This window comes from Vidua chalybeata, chromosome 3 (genome assembly GCF_026979565.1).
Source record: "Vidua chalybeata isolate OUT-0048 chromosome 3, bVidCha1 merged haplotype, whole genome shotgun sequence".
In the NCBI taxonomy this organism is placed as follows: Eukaryota; Metazoa; Chordata; class Aves; order Passeriformes; family Viduidae; genus Vidua; species Vidua chalybeata.
The window spans coordinates 93,878,479-93,904,698 of record NC_071532.1 but is presented as its reverse complement, the minus strand read 5'-3'; the positions used below and the strand labels follow the sequence as shown (position 1 = coordinate 93,904,698).

General features: G+C 38.7%; 2 protein-coding genes across 7 annotated transcripts in view; one reads left to right on the top strand and one right to left on the bottom strand.

Moving 5' to 3' along the window:
* Positions 1-1,948: 1,948 nt before the first annotated feature.
* ACP1 (acid phosphatase 1) lies at positions 1,949-21,993 on the bottom strand. 2 transcript variants are annotated; one of them, XM_053937274.1, is made up of 6 exons: positions 21,907-21,993; positions 11,116-11,189; positions 10,900-11,013; positions 6,327-6,388; positions 3,997-4,102; positions 1,949-3,082 (listed from the first exon to the last, which is right to left on the bottom strand). In XM_053937274.1, exons 1-6 carry the CDS (start codon positions 21,947-21,949, stop codon positions 3,005-3,007), a joined length of 477 nt encoding a protein of 158 aa, XP_053793249.1. In that variant the 5' UTR covers positions 21,950-21,993; the 3' UTR covers positions 1,949-3,004. The 2 variants fall into 2 exon arrangements, with proteins under 2 accessions (XP_053793249.1, XP_053793250.1); XM_053937275.1 differs by lacking the exon at positions 10,900-11,013 and adding an exon at positions 10,731-10,844.
* Positions 21,994-22,007: 14 nt separating this feature from the next.
* Positions 22,008-26,220, top strand: part of SH3YL1 (SH3 and SYLF domain containing 1) — a 48,858-nt gene continuing 44,645 nt past the window's right edge. Inside the window, exon 1 of one of the 5 annotated variants that reach the window (XM_053937267.1) lies at positions 22,008-22,061. Coding sequence is in view for 3 of the 5 variants with exons in the window: in XM_053937271.1 (XP_053793246.1) it covers position 22,061 (1 nt within the window). In the remaining 2 variants the exon portion in view is untranslated. Of the gene's footprint in view, positions 22,062-22,230; positions 22,344-26,220 lie in introns of those variants that run through there. The other 4 variants (XM_053937271.1, XM_053937268.1, XM_053937266.1 and 1 more) reach the window with 4 other exon arrangements.

Genomic DNA, 26,220 nt, shown 5'->3' with positions numbered 1-26,220 from the left:
AGGGCTAACCTACTACAATGAACCACTTTTATCTTAATAGTGGCATTTATAGTTTCCATTCTGTCCTCAGTTTGAAACACAAATTGTAAAACCAAAACCAAACATGACCCTCCCCAACCTGAGACCAACAGGATTTGAGATTCTGGAAACTGACACTTCAGAGCCTTCAGCATCCAACTCTTCAGAAGAAAAAACGGCAGAAGTACAAAATCCCATCCTGGAACATGGCTGTATTTAGCAGGGGAGAAGTACATATTTTTATTTGCTTTCAGTGATGACTAAATGCTGAGTTCCATGTCTCAGTGGATGCAATACATGCCTGCAGAAAACATGGTTGTTGAAGGAATCAACTTCTATGAGATTCACTAAAGTGCTCATCTGCAGTAAACGCAGGTGGAACTCTGTGCTTCGCTGTGGTTCCACTGACCAGACCACAGGCTAATACTTAACATGTGAGTTTAACATATTGTGAAGCTTTCTTTTTCTAGTAGGATACCCAAAATCTGGCTAAACAAAAACCTTGTAGAAAATCTCCTTGTAAAAGAAATAGCAACTTATTAATTATTTAATCAATTAATAAATTAATCCCCTAGAAGTTTTCTCTAGATTTAGCAGAAGTCATCATGCTCCGGCAGAAAATACACCTATACTGGACTGTAGCTAACTTTTTTTTTACTCTTAACTTTACCACTTATAACAAGCTGTGGGGGCAGGGAGGGAGAAACAGGAGTCAGTTCTGTATTTTTTCATTCAAAACTACATTTTTCACGAGTGACATTTTGGATGTGTGAGCGCTTAGTCATCTGTATAATACATGATTTGTGTCTTAATCCTATTTTCACTGTTTCTCTTTGAACCCAAAAAATGGTTCTGTGCAACTGTCCTTCCTGAATGCAATCCCTGTTCCGTATGCTGGGCTTCTACAAATTTGTATAAAACACCATAGTGGCTCCTTCCCTCTTCCATTAAAAAAAACTACTGATTATAAAAATAAATCAACCAGCTTATTCGTCCTAGTAGAGGTGGTGAATTATTAAGTCACTAGATTGCTTGCTGAAAAGTTGAAACTTTTAAAATGTGAACTGAATTTAACATGAGTTTCGACTTAGTATCACTTTACAGGAAGATTCCTAAGCCTAGTGAAGGTAAACAACCATATCCTCTTATTTCCTTTGTTACCCCAGCAGCTTAAAGATACAGATTTAAGACCTTTCAATCTCAGCCTCAATATGCAGGAAACTATAGGCTGAATTCCTACATAGCCATGAATGGGAAAGCACAAACCATCATGTTGTCAATCTTATGAGTTATTTTACTTTCACTGGGATATCTGAAATGGTCATTCTGGTGAGGAATAACACTAGATTATGCCTAAATACTTCCACCTTTGACCTTAAAGGTGCATCAAACCACATTTAGGATGTTTTGTCCCTAACTGCCCATCATTTCCCCCCATTTACTTTCTCAAAACATTAATAAAGAAATTGAAAACAATTCTTCCAGAGGCAGTACTTAATTGGATCTGAAATAGTGTATAACTCTTTGTCCCTGAAAAGTGAAACAGCTATTAGCTTGCAATTCCTCGCTTGTGTTTAGAAGTCAAAACTTCTGATGGTAATGCAATAATGCGTAAAGATTCTGATTTCTGTATTTAAGTATACCTTCTACCATCTGCCTTTTCTAAGCAAGTTCTGAAGTTTGATGTCTGATTGAAATTTTAGCACAAAACAGAAACCTCATTAACACAAACACATCTATTCTACAGCAGAAGTCCCAAGAAACTTAATCCCCATTGTGAAGTCTGCAACAAACACAGAGTGACACCAGGATTCCAACCTCCCCAAGAATAACATGATCTTCTGTTGAAATCCATCTCTCTCCCAGAAGGTTGAGCAGGTGACAAGTACAGACTACAAGTTTGGAAGACAGCAAAAGACAAAAACAAGGCTAAATAAGAAAACAAATTTTATAGAGCCAGTTTTACAGATAACATGCTAATGCTAGTTCATACCAATGCTGAGAATATTCAAAACAGAAAATCATCACAGTATCACTTATATTACTGATCTCAGTACATTTACATGTCTAAGGCAGACAGGAAGGGTGATGTTCAGAAAAGCAGGCATAGACTTTTACAAAGCATTCAAATTTTGTCCAAGAGCAGAACTGTCTACTTACTGGCCTTCTGCAAACTTAGTATTGTATTACAGATGGACTGTCTTTACACTGCACTATACTCTCAAAGAACACTTGTGATAGGCTGTACGTCCTCCTGAGTAAATCTGGAAATACTGTCTGACCCTCATGTAGGAACTGGGATTACAGCAAATTTCTCATCCATTGTATTGCATGGACTTGAGTATTTTACTATTGTGAGATAAATGTGATTTCACATTTCAGCTTTAAAGTTGGTATGTTTTCTCCTCAAAGTAAATGCTGTGTTACATGTGCTTGTGTGTCACTGTGCTAGGAACTGACCAGAAGACTAAAGGAAGACTTAGCCAGTTCTATTAGGCAGCAGATCTTTTAGTCTAGCAGGCTCCACGTGAAACAGCTTCCATCCAAAGGCTGCCTAATGATACTGGGATGACATAACCTAAGTTACAGATCAATTATTATCTCACAGACTAGCATTGAAAGTTGACTAAAATCAACTCATTGAGGACAAGAGCTCAGTTCAGTCAGCATTATATATAAAGAAGCAAGGTGTTACTTTTCCAGTGCTTGTGAGAAAGCACTGGAAGAGTTTACAGAAAAATTTATACTGAATTATATATATACTTTATAACTGCATTGATGTGTGACAAAATGGTTGATCATGCAATCCAATTAAAACCTTTCTATATTTTCTCATTAGGTGATAGAACAGCTAAAATACAAAATTAAACTGAGTAAGTATTGAATGTAGAGGCATAATTTTACAATTTAAATACATCAATCAGGTAAACTTTACATATTTCAGAAGAAGCTAATTATTTTTTTTTAGAAATTATATCATGAAGCATTAATGAGACTTCTCCAAAAATGCTTTACAGCATCTAAGACACTGCTCGTAAACAGTTTCAAAGTCCTTTTCGTTCCCCTAGAAAAGAAGAGAGGAAAAAGACTGTAAGAATAACAATACTGGCTAAAGAGCAAATACAAATTGCAGACTGGTTTGTCTGCTGTCAGTCATAGCAAACAACAGACGTTAGGAAAAAATAAAAACAGTGTAAATACTTGGTGATAGCTTTGGCATATTTCTCTCTAAATTGAGCTCAGGAATTTCCAAAGACAAACTCTGTGACTTTGTATTCAACAGTCATGCATGACTTTCCTTCATGTATTTCTTCCACTCACTTTTGAGCCTTTTAAGTCTTTTCCTTTTTTAGGTTCACACTAAACTGTCATGTTGAATTTCACAGTTTAATGAAGCACTGTGTGGAAACAAAAAGCCCAAAACAAACTCCTTTTTGTTTTGAGCCTGCTTCCCACTAATTCCATTTGCTTACCACTATACCATATTCTCTACTTCCTGGGTAATGAATAGCAATTTCTTAGTCAGCTTTCCCCATGATATCAAGATTTTAGAGAAACCTACCTCATCTTCATCCACTTCTGTTTCCTAAACTGAAGAATATTAGTCTAATTGTTTGCTCTTGGCTGGCATTATCCAACTTTTTTGACCACCTGTGTCAATGGCTATGTCTCTAACTTTCCTGATCACATCCTTTTTGTAACGAGGCTGATCAAACAGGGTTTCACCCAATATTGAAAATGTAGGTGCACTGCATTATTTTAATTTAAATACATGTTATAAGCATAGTAACATTTTCTTTTCCTATCCCAGTAATATATAGTTTTCTTAAGTCATTAAAAAACAGTTTACACTTTGTGTAACATCAGATTATATATCATATGCCAACTGATGTCTCATATCCCCATTATGATCTGGGAAGATTATACTACACACACACAATTTTTAATCAAGCCACCCAAAGAATTTCTTATACATACATAGTATGGATCTTCAATGATAAGCTGTTTCTGTGGATCATAAGTTCCAAGTAGCTCAATTTTGGCCTTGCAGTCCTTAACTTGGTTGCTTTTCCTGTTCAAATCTCTGTAGAAGAGAAAATAAAATTTTCCCCTGAATTTTCCTTCAGAATTTTGGCATCTGTATGAGATGCTCACAACCATTTCTAGACAATGCAGGAAAATAACGTGTCTGGACTTCATCAATCCTGTGGACTTTATGCTGCTCCTTATTTTTGTTTTTCTTGTTATGTGGGGTCTTTTTTAACTGAGTATGGAAGACATAAACTGAATTCAAAGCATAAAGAAGCAGTCAGGCACTTTACCCACAGCTTAAAAAAACTTTTTAACAGTAAGTTCATCAAGTTCGTCCTCAAATCAATCATTAGCGCTTTCAACACTTACCCTTAGCTTGTATTGAACAAAAAACAATTTAAATTATCCAGGTATTTTTCCAGAAGTATGAGTAAGATTCTCCTATCTGCTCAAAACCACTGTTTTAGGCTGGTATGCTCTAGCTCATGTGAAATCCTACCACATTCAGTTAACAGAAAATGGTAAATCAGTGAGCTACACCTGTTTTCCTTTTGATATACGGTAGCATTTCACCAGCTGTCACATCCTCTTCCTTCTACATTGCCTCTCATTGATAGAACATTCTAGTTTTGAAATGGCATTTTCCTTAATTGCTTAAAAATGGCCATCTGTTATCCCAAAAACGGTCATCTGTTATCCATTCTTAAAATGGACCTTTCATCATCTTCAGATTAAAGACAGCTCAGTACTATCATCTTCACAATGAACTCCCAAAACATACTAAATTATTTTAATATTACACATCTCCATACCAAATCATCATTTTACTTACTCACCATTACAAAAGGCAAAGAAATCCCTTGTGAATACTTAGTCATAACCATATCAGTTTTAAGACATTAAATTAAAATTATTAATTCTGATTAAGAAATTAATTTCACATAGTTTAGAAATAGCAGTGAGACCACAGTACTGGTTTTGCTTCAAGGAAAATCAGAGATCTTCTATCAAGCTGTTGCTTGAATTTACAGATTTTTCAATAAATTCTCTAGCTTTCTGTTATTAAAAAAATGTCAGACCATCTTCTTAAAGGTTTTTGGCATACCACTTAATGAACAGGAGAGGGTCAGATGGCTCTAGTACTAAAGAAAAGACATGTCCCAAATCTTCCCTTTCTGATATGACAGTCATTCCATCAACACCTGGAATCAGCTTGCCCTCCTTGAGCTACAAGTAAGCATTCCTAGGCAATACAGTGCAAGCTGAAGGGAAAGCTTTAGCACAGCAGCAGCAATATCCCTGTTATAGTTCTGACATTTCTTCTTCTCTAGAGCTCATATCAAATAAATTGTTAATTCAAATTTCTGTTTAAGAACTCAAGTGAAAATAGAAGGAAGCCTTGTCATGTCATTGCCTGAGACACTGCAATCAAGCCAACATACCCTTTGGTCATGAAGGCTGTGGAAGAGAGCTTATTCAAGACATTCTAGAAAATTCAACAATATCATACTTATTTCAGTTAAGTGGTGCTGCTTCTAGAAGACTTTATGTGCTACTAATAAGGTCTTCATTTAGGTTTTGTTGTTGGTTGTGGTGGTTTGGGCCTTTTTAAACTAACTTGACAAGCACTTTGTCAAGTGCTTACAAGCCCTTTGACACTTGTAGTTTATTAAATTCAGCTCCTTAATCCTCAATATGCATGTAATTGAACAGAAATTTTGCTAGTGATACCCAAAATTTTACACTAGGCAGCTACTTAACCAGATCTTTCTTAAGTACGCTTAGCTACAGCACAGCTAACAATAAGACTTCCCCAAGCTAATAACCTTGCTAATTTCAGAGTTCCCTCTCTTTTTCTATATAAAAAAGTAAAAAAAAAAAAAATCATTTAATCCCTTCCAAGTTCCCAGTTTGTCTTTTAGCTGCCATGCAATTAGAAAAAACGGATCACTTCAATCAAGACAGTAAGTACATCCTCATTCTTAATTATACAGGCATCAGCTGTATAGAGCACAAAGTAAGTAAATTTCTATGTCCTTCATCCTTGAGTGGCATGTATCACACAAATAAACCATTGAGTTCTGGCTCAATAAACTTATTAGAAGTGAAGAATCTATCCATTAGCACATCATTCACATACATGTAAAAAAAAAAAATCCAAACAAAGAAACCTCAACATAAGCTAAGCAGTAAAATGTGACACCTGTCTTCAAAGTGACTTATGAGACATAACTACAAGTAATCCATATGAATTGTTCCATTTCTTCATACATTACCTTAGATTGCTCTCATCCATACAAAGTATATGATCAAAGGTCTGGAAATCCTCTTTAGTAATCTAGAAGTAAAAATAGGTGCTTTAGCCTACAAACTGCATTTGATTAATGAAAGGGGGGGAAAAGTGTTTTCAAATTCTGCAGCTCTGATTTATTAAAAAAAGACACAGGTGGAAAGAATAGAACTGCAACTTCATTCAATTTTATAATAACTTACAAGATTTTAAATATATTCCCATGATTATTTATCCATTTCTGCAAATATTCCACAAAAAAAAAAAAAAAAAACAAACCCAAATCAGCTATTTAACAAACCTTTTCTATTTTTTCCTTTTACATTTCATGCATCAACTTCGAACATCATTAAAAACAACATTTCTAGTACTTTTCAACTACTAAAACTAAAGCAATTTCCAATTATGGGAACCATGCAATAAAATGGTTACAAATAAAATAGAAAAATTACTTTCTTGATAGGACAACAAAAATATAAGTAACCTGGAATCAATTGCAATACTTCCAATCTAGAAATCTACTACAGCACAAGAATATATACCAAGTGAAACTTAAAGCTGAAGTATGATGGTATGAGTTACAATCTCTTAAAAACAAATGCATCCACTTTAAACCATGTAAATTCACAAAATTTGTAGTATGATGTGAAAAAATCTGGGATCTATTGTACATCTTCCTACCATTATACCATCTGTTCTTTTTCTTTCTTGTAATTTATTGACTCCTGAACATGGGTATCAATTTTGTTCAGAGATCTGAGTTCAAGTCATGCAGGCAAACACAGCAGATAAACCACTAACTTAAATACTAATGTCATCTTCTTGTTTTAAGGATGGCTGCAGATGTTTGCCAGTTGTAATTTTATTTCAGTTTACATTTAAGCTTTAGTTGGGTAAAATCTTCCCAGACCATGTCCCCAACACTGGTACAGTATATCTGAACCAGGTGTCCATAAAGAGGATGAAGAAATGGAATAAAATTTTTAATATTAGAGTTCACTTGAAGATTTCTTTCATGCACAGGGCTGTGTGAAGCATCATAACCAAGAAACTTGGGAAGGTTGTTCAGAATAGGTTTTCTGGCAGGCATCCCTACAAAGGATGGTCTAGAGAAGTGAGTAAGCAAGTACACAGCCAAAAGGCAAAATACATTATCCTGTAAGCCAGTGTTTTAACTTGTAGAAAATATTTATGTATTAAAAAAAAAGGTTTAAATGGCAAAACAGCCACATTTTTTTGTGCAAACGGCAAATAGATACTGATTAAGCTTCTGTAACAGGGAGCAAGAAAAGACAGACAGAAATTAGTATCAGAATAAAGCCATAAATGAAACATTACACACAAAGAGAACTGAAGAGGAAAGGTCAGGCATGCACATGAAAAGAAAGGGTTAATGATGAAAACTAATGCAGACTTGTTTATTTTCACTGTAAAAACATTTGCTGTATTCATGCAGTGCCTCTGACCTAAGAAAATATTTTTGCAGTGGAAATAGCTCTATTTTCCTGGCAAATCTAATCAGGACTTCTACAATCTGCTTCTGATTGTTCTACACAGCTGAACACTTGCCCCTGTGAAAATAAGAGGGCACTGATTTCTTTGTACAGACAAATGGGAGAATAAACTAAGAACACCTGACAATGTGACAGTTATTACCCTATGACCAGCACTAATACAGTTGCAAATGCAGCCCTAAAATCAAGGCCACCATTTGGCTTGTGCTTTTAAGCCATAACACAGAGTCAGATTTAAAACAAAAAAAAAGTTTTAATTGAGAAAACTCCATTGAACTGAAGGTACTCCTCAAAACTACTAGACCTAGTAATTTGGGGGATGAAATTGAGGACATAAAAATTTAGATACATTTTGAGAAGTGTAGTGGAGAGTTCAAGTAGGCAACTTTGGATGAAACTACACAGATAACAATAACTTTAAATTTAAAAAATGTATGTAACAATTATTAAATTATTAGTGAAACATTTCCTTTTATTTACAGAAGGGAAATCTCTTTTTCTCTGTCTGAAACCCACAGAGAGGTAGTAATCCTCAAATTTACCCAGTTGTGAAACATATTTAATACAACCTTCTTCTAATCTCAATTTCATATTTAAGGCAAATGCATGGTATGAGTCATACCAAAATCAACTTTTGCCTCAGCATGAATAAAAGTGAAAATGATTAAAACCTTTCTGGTTTGTGCATGAAGAATAAGAGCTTAAAGAATTTCATACAGCAACCTGCGATTAACTAAAATGATAACTTTATTTTATATATAAATATATACATTTGTTTTTGTACTTCACTTTTAACTTAGAATATCACTGTACATGATGGTAGGACATGACCAATTTAATATTCTCTTTTACATAAGCCATTCTTGTAGTACTGAATTAAAAAAAAAAAAAGCTAAAATCCATGATTATCATAATTATGCAAAAAATTACATGAGAGAAGGTGCCTTTCACTGGGTGGGTAACAGTTTTCCACAGGACTGAAGAGGATAATTGTACAGTACTTCGAAGGCAACAGAAGATAAATCCCTACTCTCTATTTCTGCAGCCTCTATTATAAAATCTTCCTTAATCTGTTCTGAAACAAGTGTCACACAAAATTCTATCCTTAAGTTTGTCTCTAAAAGTGAAGCAAATACACTTCCACTTGTACCAACCTGACCACTCTGAACAGTCCTATTCTCCACTGTCAAGTACCTCTTTTTTCAGAAGTACCACAAGACCATATCAGGTCTGCAGTTCAGAGAATCAGCAGAGACCATCTGACAGAAGTTTAGGGAAAAAAAAAAATTGGAGTTACATTGTTAACATCAGTGCAAAATAAACTGTTATCTGTAGTTCAGGGATTTGAAGATTTTCTTTATAAAATAAACTATGTGTACTGGAATGATTTAGACAAATTTTCATCCTCTTAGTCTTTCATTTTATTGCCTCATTTTTTTATTTTCTCTCCCTGAATATGTAGCATTTTAAGGTCTTCTGACTGAAAAATCTCTTCATTTGCCAGAATGTATAAGCAAATGTCTTCATTTTCATTTTTTCTCTGCCAAAGGAAGATATAAAGATTTGCTTCAAGACAGAGGATCAACATGTTTTGGGTCCTTTGCTTTATTTAACTGCTCATGAACCACTCTAGGAACACCTAGAAGAACAGTTCTCAAGTTTCCAAGGTTTATCTTCTAGGAAGACAAATATGTCACACTACTGTGATGACTGAAACACTGACTGAATAACTTCAGTACTATTTAGCTTGTATATTGACAAATAATGATGTTTGTAAGAACTGATGAACAGTAAATCCAGATGTTGTAACAGGAAAAGATCACAACAGACTTTTGTAGTTATTATTCTAATAGTAAATTATTGAAAAATCTGAAATGGTGCTGTGCTTAATTCTGTTTCATATAAACAGAGATTAACATCAGGAGAGGTCAGCAGAGGGCAATTGACTAATTGAGAAAATTTATTTTTGGAAGTCAAAAAACTAAACATTTAGTCTTTGAAAAGTGAAGAAAGTAAATATGACCTCAGTGAGGTCTAGAAAAATTCTGAAGGGAACCGAAATGTACGATAATAACAAGACTACTTGATCTTTTTGTCAATATAAAAACTGGTGGCGTAAACTCAAACTAAGTAAAGGTCAAGCCCTAAAGGAATATCTTATATCCAGAGAATAGTTAACTGAAATAAATTATGTGCATTTATATGAGTGTCTGAATGATTTAAATAGATGCAGACACATTTACTTCCAATCTCTCTGGAATTCAGTATGGAAATGCATGTTCTTTTGTTAATGAAAACAGATACGAGTTTAGGTTAAACTTAGAGGATTTCACTAAGTGGCAAACCTGTCTTTGACTTAAGAATGCTTCAAGGGTATGTCTTCCTCTGAAGTTACCACCAACTGTGCTGCTAATCTTGGGTTTGAGTGCTTTCATTCTAATTTAGCACTCCAGATATTTTTAAAATATCTACATGCAAGCGCAAAAGCTTTTTGTGATGGATGAAGAGGTATTCTACTTCTTTTTGCTAAATAAATATACAATTCCTTGCTGAAGGATCCATCACACATTACTAGAGTAAGTCCATTTTTAAAAAGTATTTTAAAAATGCTCAGAATACTAAACATTTGGAGGCAGGAGTTTTCTATATTGCAGAAACTAGTTCAATGCTTTCCAGTTATACTTCCAATGAACCTTAATAACAAAAAACTCATTAAGCTCAACTAGAAGAGTTAAGCCACTCTTGAGTCCTTTAAAAAACTGCACAGAGTATTTATTTACTACTTGATGCTTAACCACGCATTGGTCCAATGACTTCTGTGATTGCAATGGTTAGGGCATGGGTATGAATAAGGAAGAAAATATACTCTCTTCTACCTGTCGTGCTTTATGTGCTGTCTCAATGCCATGATTTCTTAGACAACTTAAAGCCCTTGTATCTGGGAAGCGCCCCACATTCCAGTCTGACACAGCGGCACTGTCTGTCCTCCACTGTAACAACAAAACAAATACATACAGAGATTTTAAGAAAATTAAGGTACAGTACCTGCCTGGCAATATGATTCATGGTAATGCCATGCTTCTTCATGCAATTCTGTCCTCGATAGTCAGGAGGGCTTCCTATTTCATAGGCAGATGTTGCTGCACTGTCTATCCTCCACTACAAAAAAACAAATTCATATTTTTATGTTTCTTTCCTCACTGCTTATATTCTGACTGGCTATGAGACAGTTATTACTTGGAACAGAAATCAATAGCTTACCTTATGTTCAAGCTTCTCATCAGCTACAAGTTTTCTGAAAACTGCTTCAGCTATTGGAGAGCGACAGATGTTTCCTATGGAAACAAGAGATTCAAGTGAATTTTCAGACTCTTGAAAACAAAAAAACAGTAATTATGTGGATTTTTCAGCCCAGATCAGATTAATGATTTTTATTTACTCAGATAGAATGCAAACTGTGTATATGAGAACCCTGAGTCCTGTGCCTGGGTTGGGGCAATCTCCAATATCAGTACAGACTGTGGCATGAAGGGATTGAGAGGAGCCCTGTGGAGGACTTGGGGACACTGGTGGGTGAAAAACTGGATACGAGTCAGCAGAATGCACCTGCAGCCCAGAAAGCAAATCATATCCTTGGCTGTATCACAAGCAGCATGGCCAGCAGGTCGAGGGAGGGGATTCTGCCCCTCTGCTCAGCTCTCACGAGACCCCACCCAAACTAATGCATCCAGTTCTGGGGCAACCAGCACAAGAAAGACATGGAGCTGTTGGAATGGGTCCAAAGGAGGACCACAAAGATGATCTGAGGGCTGAGCACCTCTGAGTGACAACTGAAGTTGTGCAGTCTGAAGAAGAACAGGAGTGGGGAGATCAGATCTTACTGCAACCTTTCTATATATAAAGGGGGCTCTAGTGATAGGACAAGGGACAACGGTTTTAAACAGAAATGGAGAAGACTTGTATTGGACATAAACAAGATTTTTTTTTTTTTTTTTTTTACAGTGAGGGTAGTGAGACATTGGAACAGGTTGCCCAGAGAAACTGTGGTGCTCCATCCCTGGAAATGCTCAAGACCAGGCTGGATGGGGCTTTGAGCAACCGGTTCTAGTGAAAGGCATCTCTGCTTATGGCAAGACATTGCAATTAGATGAGATGAACCAGCTGATGGTCCCCTCCCACCCAAATCATTCTAGGATTCTGTACTATCCACTGGTCTCTTGAACAAGTCCAAAACACAGACACCACTATTGTGAAAATGTACTGAAATGGCTGAACAGCCTGTAGTAAAAACACTCTTGGTAACTGAAGTCAAGTCACTACAGGTCAAACTGAGCCCACATCAAGAGCAGCATCCAGAAACCAATTCTAACCCCCAAAAATTGAATTCAAGTACAAAAGCTTTAAAAACATCACAGGAAAAAAAATCTGAACTTTTTCTGCCCAAAATACAGAGGATTAGGAACAAAATCTAACACATGGCAAAGCTTAAATGCTGTCAACCAGCCAACAAACAGTTAAGATATTTATGCAAAAACATAAACAATCTTCCTTTCCAATGGCCTCCAATTTCCCTAGCCACTTGATCTGACCGAAAGAACCTATTTCAACAATGAATTACAGCTCCATTAAAAACTAAAAATAATGGAACTACAGCATATTTGTTCTGAAACTGTAGCTATAACTGTAACAATCTATGGCAGATCTCTTAAAAATGCATGCAAAAATTCATATTTGAAAAGAATGAAGTGTCTCAACAAAAAGAAAAAGCCTTTTCAACTATTAATTTAGCTCTTTCATCCTTAAGCAATTTTCAGTAACTAGATGGATATTCACAATATTTGATTTGTAATGCAGATTGCAGTAACTCATACACACAAATCTTCCTTTCCCGTCAAATGTAATGTGTAACTTTGCTCATCTCTGATTTTTGAGCAGATAAGTATAAAATACCAGAAATGGCAAAACTCATCTTTGTACCCTTAAATAAATCACTCTCCTACTACTGATTAAATTCTTTCCACATCTCAAACGGTAAAAAGAAAAAAATGCCAATGAACAAAGCTAAATTCCCAACAGCAAAAAGAAATTTTCACATGAGGCACTTAATCTCATTTTTAAACAAAACACCAAAGTAGATACTTCATTGCTAGAGAGCAGCTGCTATGACCTGGGCATTCAATAACTTGCTGTCACACATCAACTATAAAAATCACAAAGAAGGAAGTGAAGGTCTGAAGCAACATAAATTAGAAAAGATTTAGAAAACATCAAATCAAACTAAATGGCAAAAGGAACAGGCTAAGCACTGAAAAACTGATCTTGCCAAAACATTAAGTGAGTTCTGATGTCAGCAGATATTCCAGGAGAAAACATACTATAATTCCATTGTTTGAATTAGTTTATTTAATGCATAGAAATGAACTCAGTCTTGGAAGAAAGATAAAACAGGAAAATTTTGGGGCTATGTGGTTAAGTGAGAAAATAAATTAGTATTATTAATTATGTAAATGCTTAAAATAAAGTAAAAAAATAATCTCAGTTTTTGAGTGAGTTAATCATTAAACAGTAAAACTTCAAAGTATGGTAACATACAGCACAAGACAGAAAATAACCTTCATATCTATGAACTCAGTTCTTTGATATTGCAAGCCTATACAGCATCATTCTTCCTACAAACACATCAAGCTCCACTTTAAAAACCATCATCTACCTTAAAAGGCTATTCCACATACTAATTTCCTGTGGTAGCATAAGACCTTCCAGTTTCAACTTAGTATTTATTCCTGAAAGTCTCTGCTCATCTGATGTTGGTTAACCCCAGTCTCTGTCTTTCCTTCAACAGATAAAGAACCCTTGCCAAGCATAGCTGTGCTAAACTAAACAAACTAAGCTCTCAATCTCTTCATGAAATTAACTGACCTTATCTAATCACTCCAGTTAAGTCAGATCTGCACTTCTTCTAATATGTCAGTATTCAAGAAAAGTAAATTCAAACAAAACGACAGATTACACTACAGGAAAAGTTTGTTCCCATTTGGTTTTTAAATAAATAAAAAAAAAAAGTCTGTAATAGGGACTTAGTGTTTTTGAAAATAACCTGAGAACTTCTACAATCACCTTTGACTCATTCACGAGTATCAGATTTATAAGTTCCTACTCCTAATTTGTCCATTCCCTCTCTTTCTTTGTTACTTCAAATAGGTGATCTTTAAGTCTTTTTTCTAAACTATTACATTCTTCCATTACACCAGCTGTGGAGGCCATCCATTTCTTCCTGAACAAAATTTTTTCTCTGTATGAATGATCCCACACAACTGTGCGTGAACAGTAACTTTCATCACTACACTCAACACTTCAGTATAAAACAATGATTAATATTCTTGGATCTAGTGATTCATTAACAAGCTCAAAATTGTGGTTTTTAAATAAATCCCTCATGGCTTTTTCCATTTGTTTAGCCTTCTGCTTCACATGGATTGAACATGTTCCAAATTTTCACTCTTCTACAGTTTGCTCACTTCTTAAAATAAATGCCATAAATATAATCTTTAATGATACCATATAAAATACCATAATGAACAGCACCATGATCACCCTTGATTAAACATATTAACTACCACTTCAAGCAGTAACTAGAAACTTCAGTTGTATCATTTTTGAAACCAACACTTAACCCAGTTTGTGACTTAAAAATTCATGTCTTCCCTGATGACACACTCCAGATATTAGCAGAAGTATTAACACTGTTAGGGAACTTCAAGCAGCATTTAAATCTATTCTTGGGAACTATGGACAGAATCACAGAACTGACTTAAAAGAAGCTCTTTTCCGCACATACTCTGCAATATTATTTTCATCTTATACAATTTTTACCCATGCTACTCCTTGCAACTGTTAGCACTCATCTCAAGATTGATGTAAAGCTCTATCTTATCCCGCTAACATATGCAAACTTAATCCTTGTTTTCCAGTCACTTTCCTCACTAATTTTCTATCCATTTCAGATACAGTTTAACATCCCACATTGGTCTTTTCAGGCTGTGCATCCTCACAGATGTACAGTATTTCCTAAGTTATGGATTGACAGATGTATTTGGAGAATGGAGAAACTTCACAAAAAGAATCATAGGGCAATTACCTTCCTCCTTGGACTTGAACCATTCTTTTCCTTAAATGTTATCTACATATTATCTTCGTTACCTATCCTACTCTAGCATTCCCTTTTGCTTTGTTGTACATCCAACTGATCTGATCATGCTGGCTTGATGTAGAAGGCAGCAGTATTAAAATTCTCAAAATCTCCATCTTCTCCCTTTATTTTTTTTTTTTTTTTTTGCATATCAAGTTCTTTAAGTTGTAGTGACATTTTCAATCATAGAAAACTAGTGCCCAAGGTAGCTGGAGTCCACCTACTGAAATTAATCCTACTAACATCTCCGAATACAATGATTCAAGGACAAGAGATTTAAATCACAGAATCAGTACTGGAACCATTTGTCAATCACTTTTAAGAAGTCATATTTTCACATTAATTTTCTAAGCACAAGGCACCTAATCTTTGGAGTTCTTACTCCTATCTCTGCACTTATCCTTGACCCACTCCAGAGAGAAACTGAAGCTCTGCTTCTACTGGCAGAAGAGAGAACCTGAATCCATTTCATGCTCAGTTCCATTGCCCATCTCTGAGTATGTTGATCCAATCACTTAGTCTCTCAAATGGTTTTGGATCTTAATTGTTCCTTATTCAGCTCCCTACTTCTTTCAGAGCTTGCCCAAATGCAAACAAATGCTTTCCTCTTGTTCCCTTCTTTTGTTGTCTGCTGTTAGCAACAAAAGTTTTACTAGTTTTCACCCTCTCACAAGCAAAAACCTGATTTTTATTCTACTTATGTTTCCATGAATGGTCACTTCATCCAAGTGACTGGAGCAATACTTTCCATCATTTGCACCATTCATCAGGTCCCCTTCACGAGTGTTTAAAACTGAGCAGTCACTTTATTATGTTCTGTACTCAAATTCTTGTCAGAACTTCATCACAAGTCCTAGTTCTTTCCATCTTGTCACACTCAGCATTCAATTACTTTTGTGAGGAACCATTCAAGGCACAGATTTTAGTTCAGATTCCCCAGTCTTTGCATTTATGTGTGTGTGTCTCAAAAAACTTTCCTTGCAGTGAGAATAATTATCCTGAATTATTCAACTGCTAGTACATCAGGCTTTTCTAATAAACCTAAAGGTTCACCAGGAAAACACAAGTTTTCAACACATAAGCACCTAGATACAACAATCAGACCCTTAACATATTTTAAGCATAGATCTTGTTTTTCAATTCCAAGATTACTTTTACAACCATGCTTTCAACTCTCTAGTAATTCTGCATCATTTTGAAACAGAGATTAAATAAGACACTGTATTCTTACAGCTGTATTACCAATACTGCATAAAATAAAGGTAATTTTCCTTACATTCTTTTTATAAAAAAAAAGACATTCAACCTGCCAAGAATCATCATTACAGCAACTGTTTTTCATGACTTCTTCAATGTCTTACCCAACCTATTGCTTTCCCATTCTGCTATAAACAGCATTTTGTTCCATGAAACCTAGTATTTGGCTATATCTAAACACATACAATGAATTGTGACAACTGAATCAGGAAACTCAAATCTCTCTGTAACTGTCATCTAATGTCCTCACACCCACTAAGTTAGATGCCATTTCAGAAATTATTTTATGCAGTCTAGATCCCTGGAGACAGTACTCATTCTCAGTGATGCACAACAAGCATTAATAATCTGAAGATCTAGCCAAACCCACTTTGCTCAACAGTATACCCATCTTACAACCACTCCTCCATCTCTGGAGGAGATCAGAAAGCCAGTACCTGGTCTAAGATGCCCAGTCAGCTTGTTGTGTTATAGTGGAGAAATCATCAGAGAGAGGCAGACTTATATAATACAACATCATATTAAGCCCATTTCTGGAGCTCAACTATTAATTACATGAGCTATGTAAGTGTAAAATGAGCAAATTGCATTTTAATTCACCTTCACTTTTAATTCTTTCTCTGCTTAAATGAAAAAAAATATTTTCTGGTGCCTTTTCATATCTGTAATCAGATATGTTGCTGGATATTTCAATTATTTCTCAGTGATGAGGAACCCTTATCATTAATGTAGTTATGCACATTAACTAGATTGTATTTTGTTGTGTAATGACTATCTGCTTATTTCATTATAAACAAAGAACACAACAGATATTTCAGTAATAGGTTTCTTTCAAAACAATGTAGAAAGAAAATGTAGCTTTTCATGAAGAAGTGTCCTTTCTGGAATCCGCTCTCATTAGACGTGGCAAACTTTAGAATTAATGTACTGCATTATCCAATGCTGCAGTTAAATGCAGTTCTAGAAATCTGTTTAGTACTCTTTTCAGCAATAATCTCAGCTATTATTCCTAATAAAATTTAGGAGTAAAAAAAGGTATCACTCTTGAAGAATAACAAAAAAAATAAGCAATCTTAAAGCAGGAACAAGAAACAAGTTGCCTACAAAATTTCACTGAGAAGAGTGTATTTCACTGAAAAAAAAAGTGCTTATCATGTCAATTAGCTTTTCACACCACATATCACTAAAAAAAACTAAGGGTTTTTTTCATAACCCAGTAACACAGAAGAGGAAATTTAAAGGCTATTTACAACATCTGATTAAGACCATCCATCCTATTATCATTGGTACTGATTGGTACTTGTGCACCCTTTCCTCAGGCTTAATAATTAATTAATATCAACTATTATGTTACACTAGAGAGCTCCTGCATTAGAACCTTGTTATAGTGCAAATCACCACTGTGGGCTTACACACCCACACATATGAATTGTTTCACAAAACATAGAATAGTTTAGGTTGGAAAAGACCCTGAAGATCACATCTGACTGTTCACCTGGCACTGCCAAGTCCCCCACTAATTCATGTTCTTAAACACCATGTCTACGTGTCTATTAAATACACATGGAGCCTCAACTATTCCTCTGGGCAGCCCCTTCCAGTGCTTGACAACCCCTTTGTGATTAAATTTTTCCTAATACCCAATTTAAACCTCCCCTGGTGCAACTTAGGGCCATTTCCTCTCATCTTGTCTCTGTTAACTTAGTTCAGGTATTGTAGAGTGGTAAGGTCCCTCCTGAAGGTCCCAGCCTTCTCTCAAGGCTGAACAACCCCAGCTCCCATAGCTGCCCTTCAGACTTGTGCTCCAGACCCTTCACCAGCCTTGCTGCCCTTCTCTGGACACACTCCAGCATTTCAATGTCCTTCTTGACTGAGGGGCTCAGAACTGGACACAGCACTTGAGATGCAGCCTCACCAATGCCACGTGCAGGGGGACAATCCCTGCCCTGGTCCTGCTGCCACACTATTGATGATTCGGGCAAGGATGCCATTGGCCTTCTTGGCCACCTGGGCACACACTAGCTCATGTTCAGCTGTGGTCAATGAGCACCTTCAGCTCTTTTTCCACGGGGCAGCTTTCCAGCCACTCTGCTGTCAGCCTGCAGCCCTGCAGAGGGTGGTGTGATCCAAGGGCAAGACCCAGCACTTGGTCTTGCTGAACCTCTTATTGTTGGATTTGACACAGCTTGTAAAGCTCACTCTGCAGATCCTTTCTATTCTGCAGCAGATCAACACTCCCACCCAACTTGGTGTTGCCTGTGACCTGACTACAGCAGCCCTCAATCCCCTTGTCCAGATTACTGAATAAGATATTAAACAGGACTGATCCCAACACTGAGCTCTGGGGAACCACTACTCATGACCAGCTGTCAGCTGGCTGTAAATCCATTCATCGCAACTTTCGGCCCACGCATCCAGTGTTTTACCCAGGAAACAGTACACCCTTTTTTCCAGGAGAATGCTGTGGGAAATGGTGTTAAAGGTTGTAGTGAAGTCCGGGTAGACAACATGCCTCTTTTTCTCATCCACGAGGCAGGTCACATGGTCACAGAAGATCAGGTCGTTCAAGCAAGACCTGCCTTTCCTAAACCCATCCTGGTTGGGCCTGATGCCCTGGTTGTCCTGTGCCACATGATGGCACTCACGATCATCTGCTCTATGACCTTCCGTGGCACCAATATCAGGCTGGCAGGCCTGCAGTTCACCAGGTCATTCTTTCAAACCTTCTTGTAGATGAGTGTCACATTTGCCAACCTCCAGTCAACCACAACCTCCCAGCTGACCAGGATTGATGGCAAATGATTGAAAGTGGCTCAGTGCGCACTTCCAGCAGCTCCCTCAGTGCAGGAAACATGGGTGGAAAGCAGCCTGGCAGAAAAGGACCTGGAGGTGCTGGCTGACACCCAGATGACAGCAGTGGGCCCATGTGGCCAAGCAGGCCAGTGACATCCTAGCCTGTATCAGCAATAATGTGGCCAGCAAGACCAGAGATTGACCAATGACTGTCCCCCTGTACTCAGTACTGGTGAGGATACACCTCAAATTTTACCTTCAGCTCTGGCCCCTCACTACAAGACATTGAGGTGCTGCAGTGTGTCCAGAGAAGGACACCAAGGCTGATGAAGGGTCTGGAACACAAATCCTGTGAGAAGCAGCTGAGGGAGGTGGGGTTGTTTAAGCTGGAGGAAAGGAGGCTCAGGGAGACCTTATTGCTCTCTACAATACCTGAAAGGAGACTGCAGACAGTGGCCTCTTCCCAGGCCACTTGTAATAGAAAAAACAGACTCAAGCTGTACCAAGAGAGGTTCAGTTTGAATAGGAGGAGGAAATTTTTCACTGAAAGGGTGGTTAAGAATTGAAAGGAACTGCCCAGCAGGGTGAGGGATTCCTTGTCCCTGAAGTGCTCAAGAACCAACTGGATGTGGTACTTAGTGCTATGGTTTAGTTGGCAGATTGATGTTTGGTCAAAGGTTGGACTTGGTGATCTTGGATGTCTTTTCCAACTTTAGTGAATCTGTGATTCTATTCTGTGAATGTGTGATACTACTCCACATCTCTGTTTTCCAGCTCAGGGAGCTGGTACACAGAGACAAACTGGTCTGAGTGTTCAAGACTGAGGCAAAGAAGGCATTAAACACCTCAGCCTTCTCCTCCTCATCCTTTGTCATTGTTTCCTCCTGCATCCAATAAAGACAGAGATTCTACTTAGCCCTCATTTTGCTGCTGATGTATTTACAGAAATATTTTCTTTTGTCTTTTATGGCAGTAAACACTTTAAGTTCTAGCTGGGTTTTGGACCTTCTAATTTTTCTCCCTGCGTAACTTCATGACACCCTTTAGTCCCCTTGAGCTGTCTGCCCCTTCTTCCAAAGGTCATAATCTCTCCTTTCTTTCTTCAGTTCCAGCCAGAACTCCCTGTTTAGCCAGACCAGTCTTCTTCCCCATTGGCTCACCCTTCAGCACACAGGGATGGTGATTACCACTGTCCTTAGAACATCATGTTTGGGAAGGAAGATTCCTATTAATTAAGATGTTTTATATATAGCTGATGTTTTACAGATATCTGTTTTATCTATCAGATGTTTATATATATATCTGTATAGACCACTAGCTTCTAAACACACAGCAACTGATAATCCCTTACTAAAGGATGTTTTCTCTGGATTATTATTAGTGGTTGATTTTACTCAAAGGTAAACATCATATTTCAGAAAACTAAATTCATATTTTGTTATTCAACTAATCTGGATGTCTCCTATTACAACAACAAAAAAAGCAGATAGTGAGAAGCCAAACATCAACTAACGGTTTTGCAACAAACCTGCCACACTGCCAGGGGCTCATAGCACATAGGTAAGATTATATGGGCAAGGAAGCAGATAATGTTAACAGCCCTCCTAGATCAGAGCAGAGGGCCATCCAGCTTGTTATGCCCTGAAGAAAGCAGATGTTTAGAGAAAGCATGCACAAAATGGGGCATGGCTCTGTAATCTATATAGTCAAGTTAGCTATTTGCTGGTTGTGATTATTTTGTTTACCAGTAATTGACTGTCCTAAACTCCAGAAAAGCATTCGGGTGATTTCTGATCACGTCAAAATTCTGTTTTCTGTGACTTTGCATGACAAAATTTAAAACTTAAGCATAGAAAATATAAGTAAAAGAAAGTTTCCTATTTCTTCATTTTGGTAGCCTTTCAAGAATGTCTTATTCTTTTCACTCATTCTCATACCAGATCAAGAATTTCATTATTAGATCATAATAGATGAGCCTCTACCAAGTTCCTTTTTTTTACCTAAAATCCTACCCTTCTTTCCCGCTTTTTCCAGCAGCTCTTACATTAACTTCAGTGGCTCTTGTGGTTTTCTCTCTCTTTCCCACGTCAGGTGCTCCCAACAGCAAACCTGCAGGCAGGCTCCCCGTTCCCATCCCGCTGTTCCAGAAGCCAAGTGCTGCACAGCCCATATCAGAACGCTGCTCAAAGCCACAACCGTGCTGCCCCCAAGCAGCAGCCTTAGCTCAGAGCTGGTTTATGCCTGTTTAGGTGTTGCACTTTCCCACACACGAGTTTCGCGTTTGTCAACAGTGCATTTCACCTTCTTCACTACTTCCTACAGACTTCACAGATTCACAGAACCATTACGGTTGGACGGGACTTCTGGCAATTATCTAGTGCGATACCCCTGTCGAGGCAGGGTCACTTAGAGCAGGTTACACAGGAACGCGTCCAGGTGGGATGGGAACGTCTCCAGAGAGGGAGACTCCCCGACCATCCCGGGCAACCTGTGGCGGTGCTCTGCCGCCCTCAACGCTAAGCCCTTCCTCGTTGTTCCGATCACGAAAAGGGCGCAGGTGTATTCCGCCTTCCATCTCACTTCCTGGCTACTACTTTGGCCCTCCCGACACGGCAAACCCGCGGAACCGCCCGACGGCGGCACGCCTGCGGCACCGCGGCGGGTGCCGCACTTCCCCCGCTCCCGGCCCTCGCTTCTCCGCGCTCCCGCCCCACCGCGCCGGTGCCCCGGGCCGAGGAGCGGCGGGCGCAGAGCGGGAGCGGCGGGGGCAGAACGGGAGCGGCGCGGGAGCGGCCGTCCCTCGCCCCGCTCACCCAGGCACACGAACAGCACCGACTTCGTCTCCCCCGCCGCCATCTTCGCTCAGAGGACCTCGCGGCTGTCGCACCGCTCGCGCCTCGCTTTACGGCACCGGCTGTTATAGGCGGCTTGGGACTTGCCTGTTTTGAGGGGGGAAAAAAGGAGCGAAGTATGGAACGCGCCCGGGACAGCGGGAAGGGAGGGACGGGACAGGACAGGACGGAACCGGGCAGTACCGGTACCGCCGAGGAGCCGCTGCCGGGAAGGGGAGCGGGCGCTTCGCAATCGCCCCTGCCCCGCCCGCCTCACCTGCGGCAGGTGCGCGGCTCGGCGGGGCCGCCTCGGCGCCGCCCAGTGAGGCTGCGGCGGCAGCGGCGGCAGGAGGAGAGGAAGCGAGGGGGAGCGGGGGCGCCCCGGCCCGGGCAGGAGTGAGTATCCCGCGGGGGCAGGAGTGAGTATCCCGCGGGGGCAGGAGAGAGGATCCCGCGGGGGCTGGAGTGAGGATCCCGCGGGGGCAGGTGGGCTCCTCAGCGGGGCAGTCGCGGCGGGCACGGAGCCGCCCCCGCAGCCCGCGGGCGGAGCGGACGCGCTCGTACACCGCGGGCAGGGCAGCGCTGGCACATCGCAGCCCCTTGTCGCCCGGGGTCGCGGCGTGTGCTGTGTCCTCCACGTAAAAATCTTAGAAGCGTCGAATGCGGCTTTGGCCTCGCCAGGCTGCTGGTGAAATTGAGCACAGGGGCGCTTCGCTTTCCAGGGCAGCTCGAGAGTCTGGTTTTTAGTTTATTTAGTTGTATTTTATATCTATGTATAATATAGATAGGTTATATATACCTACAATGTATTGTAAGATATATATGTATATATATATATGCACATATATTTTTATATTTTGTTTATATTTTTAATTATATAATTTTTTTTTTAACTTTTGGACGTATTTATTTCTATTTTTTCTGCTGGGCTGTTTTGTATGCTGTATCTCTGTACCTGGCTGGGTTTTGTAACACCAGCTGACGCAGCCCCACCACGGCCGGGTGTGGCCAGGACTGGATTCCGCTGCTGCTTTTTAAATACCTGCTTGGCTGGTCGTCTGGTCAAAATGCAGCAGTTTGGAGGTTGAATAAAAAATGCCAGAATCTTAATTTTGTGCCAGATCTGTGACTTGCAAATGAAAGCTGAAGAGCTTATATAACATTTGCTGTGGAGTGGAGCAAACTGCACACTTCCTTTTATGCAGCTTGCAATGCTATCCTGCATACACAGCTTCTTTTGTAAATACAGTTGTACAACCACTTTTGAAAAATTATCTAGTTATTTGACTTTGCAGTGGAAGTGACTGGTAATCAGCAATGTGGTTTTTCTCCCCGGTGCCTGCAGCATCCTGCTGTTGTCAGGCCAGCTCGCAGGTGTCGGGGTGTGAGGTGGTGGAGCCAGGCGGGGGCAAGGGCTCTCCTTACTTGTCAGACAAGGCCTTGGTGAAGGAGGCTGAGATGAGTCAGCTGTGGCATTCTCACATGTGGCTCTGCCATACTACATGGCTGAGCAGTGCAGAGTGCCTTCAGTCCTGCTTTCTGTCACATGCAGTCCCTTGCGGTGTCAACTTTGGGAGTGGATTTTCCCCCCCCACCCCCCGCACACCCATTCCTGTGTTTGTGGGCTGGGGAGGGTGAGGCTCTCTATAGAAGTGAGTACTTTGAAAGGCCATCCTGGAGTTCCTATAAAACCCAGTGTTTTATAGGTTTGTAGCTGTGTATGTCACATGTGGGCACATGCCTAGCTGTAATTTTGAGACAAAGTCTTTCATGTTTCCCTGTCTTTGGGAGGGAACTGGGGAGGATCCTTAAGTGTTATTCCACAGTCTTAATTGAAGGGATTATCATTGGAACAGGCTGCCCAAGGAGGCAGTGGAGTCACCATCCCTGAAGGTGTTCAAGGAACAACTGGATGTGACACTTATGGCTGTGGTCTAGCTGACACGGTAGTGGTTGGTCAAAGGTTGGACTTGATCTCAGAGGTGTTTTCCAATCTAAATGATTCTGTAATTTTCAGCCCTCAGCAGTGGAAGAGAGACAAATTTTTGCCTTCTTCAGCTAATGGCAACTTCATACCTTTGAAATGGACTGTGACATAATTCGCTATCCATTATGTCATGGTTTCTCACCATTCAGAATTATTCTTTCTGGTGTAATAAGCTCTCAATATTTTGGGGGCTTTTGAAACAGTTATTTTGTTGTTGTAAAAGATCCTCTAATGCAGGGCTGTTATGAAGGATTACCTGTATGACTTAGTGGAGAAGAAACACTCTTGTGAACAAGATAATTTAAGAACTTAGGAAGAACTAGGGTTCTTCTAATTATTGATTAATAAATATCAAATACCTTCACTTTTTAAAGGTTTATTCCTTTTAGCTTGAAGAAATGTTTCTTGTGTGATTAATTGTAGGAATTAATTAGTTGTGGGAATTGGTGACTTCTGAGATTTGATTCATGCACATAGTGAATTGGGACATCTGTAAAGTGTGGAAATGAGAGAATCAGAATGATGGTGACAGTTTTCTTGACAGAAGTGTTAAGTATTCATTGGGAAATAAGCAGAGTCTGTATTTTTTTTAGGTAATTAATGTTTTTTCATGGTAGTGTAGAGGGCTATTGTGTACTGTATGTCTGGGTTTCATCTTAGATTTTTATTCTCTCTGTACTTCTGGCCTTGGTGAGAAGATAAACAAGATGTTTGTTTAGGATTTTTGTATAAAAACAGCCTTGTTTTAGTTAAAGCTTTCATGTGCAAAGGGTAATAATGTTAATCTGCTTGGGTTGCCTTGAAGTTTATTCTTCATTATTAAAATACAGTTAACAAGTTGAAATTAAGATTCCTTTTGGCATTTTCCCCTTACCCTGCTGTCTCAATTTCACACATCATACCTACTCCTGTATTAAGATGACACAAGACAGGTAGAACTGACTATGTAGCTCTGACTTAGCTTCAGTCATGCTACTTATCTTACTTGTTGGGTAGGACCTCTTTGGTGCCAGTTGTTTACACTTCCAACATATTATAATAAGTGTAATAATAATAATAATAATAATAATAATAATAATATGAAAGACTTGCTAGAAGGGTTTCGAGTGGACAGCATCCTAGGGCATGGGTGTAGGGTGGATAGGTGTGGTGGCATGTTTTGAGCCAAAGCCTGCAATTCTTGTGGTACAAATTCTTGCTAGAGTTCACACATGAGTCTCAGACAACCCCCAGCACAACTCTGCCTTTTATGCATGTTTTAGAACACAGCACTGTCATCTCTGTATTCTTGAAGATGATGTTTTATGATTCTTTTTGCACAAATGGAGTGATTTCTTCCTCATGCCACTTGTGTTTATTCTTTATTCTAGTGCAAAGGCTACAACTTGGTTATAGAACTGTGGGCTTGGGATTTTAGTATTCTTGCAATTGCTAAAAGTTATAAGAATTTTTGAAGACTTTTAGCTACAGGTATTCCACTAGTCTGCCTCCTGTGCAGCCAAACAGATGTCTAATGTACTTTTTGGAGCAAATCCTCTGTGCCTCAGGCAGGTATCAACTCTCTTCACACACCACAGTTCCTTAGAAATAAGGAACATTACCTAGTTGAAACATCTTGCATCTACAAGGGAAACACATTTTTCTTTAAAGTACATTTTTCAGCTTTGTCACTCTCATTTTACCCTCATGTATTCCAGCTTTCATCAGAATAGGAGATGAGAGAAAATTCTGCATCTCTAATTAGCATTTTCTCTAAGATGACTTCAGTACAAAAACTGCTGGGAACCCAACTTGTCAAATGCTTTTGATAAGGCAGGAGAATGTGTTACAGAGCTTTTTTTCCTTAGCTTTTCTCAAGGAAAATTCAGCGTGGGACTGAGGTCTGATACCACATAAAGTTACAAAGTGATCAACTTTGTGTTTGAATTAGTTAAGTTCTTTCTTCTCAGTGGAGAAAAGTTATAAAAATTATGCCACAACCAACAGGACATGGGTTTTTTACCTGTTGTAGGATTATTTTAGCATTAACAAAATGAATATTTCATGTGAAAAATATTGAGCTCCCATGGTCTAGAAGTGCATACATAATTGGTTACAAGATTTGAAAAGGCAGCTTGTAAACACTAGAGCTGACCAAAAATCTTTCATGCTTTTCAACACTTCATGACAATAGTCATACAGCTAACAAGCATTATTACTTTTAATACATTTCATACCGTATAATTTCTATCAGATAGCCTGTGCAAAGCCTAAGCTTATTTTGGATATGTTATTATGGCATTTCAAATAAATTTTGCTTTGCTTTCCAA

Bases quoted from the DNA above. Each gene is read 5' to 3' on its own strand.
- ACP1 (XM_053937274.1), bottom strand. From the start codon at position 21,949: ATGGCGGCGGGGGAGACGAAGTCGGTGCTGTTCGTGTGCCTGG. The intron at 6,389-10,899 runs GTACTGTACCTT...TTTTACTTCTAG, and splicing joins TGAATCATATTGCCAGGCAG to ATTACTAAAGAGGATTTCCA. The intron at 3,083-3,996 runs GTATGTATAAGA...CTTCTTTTCTAG, and splicing joins TCATTGAAGATCCATACTAT to GGGAACGAAAAGGACTTTGA.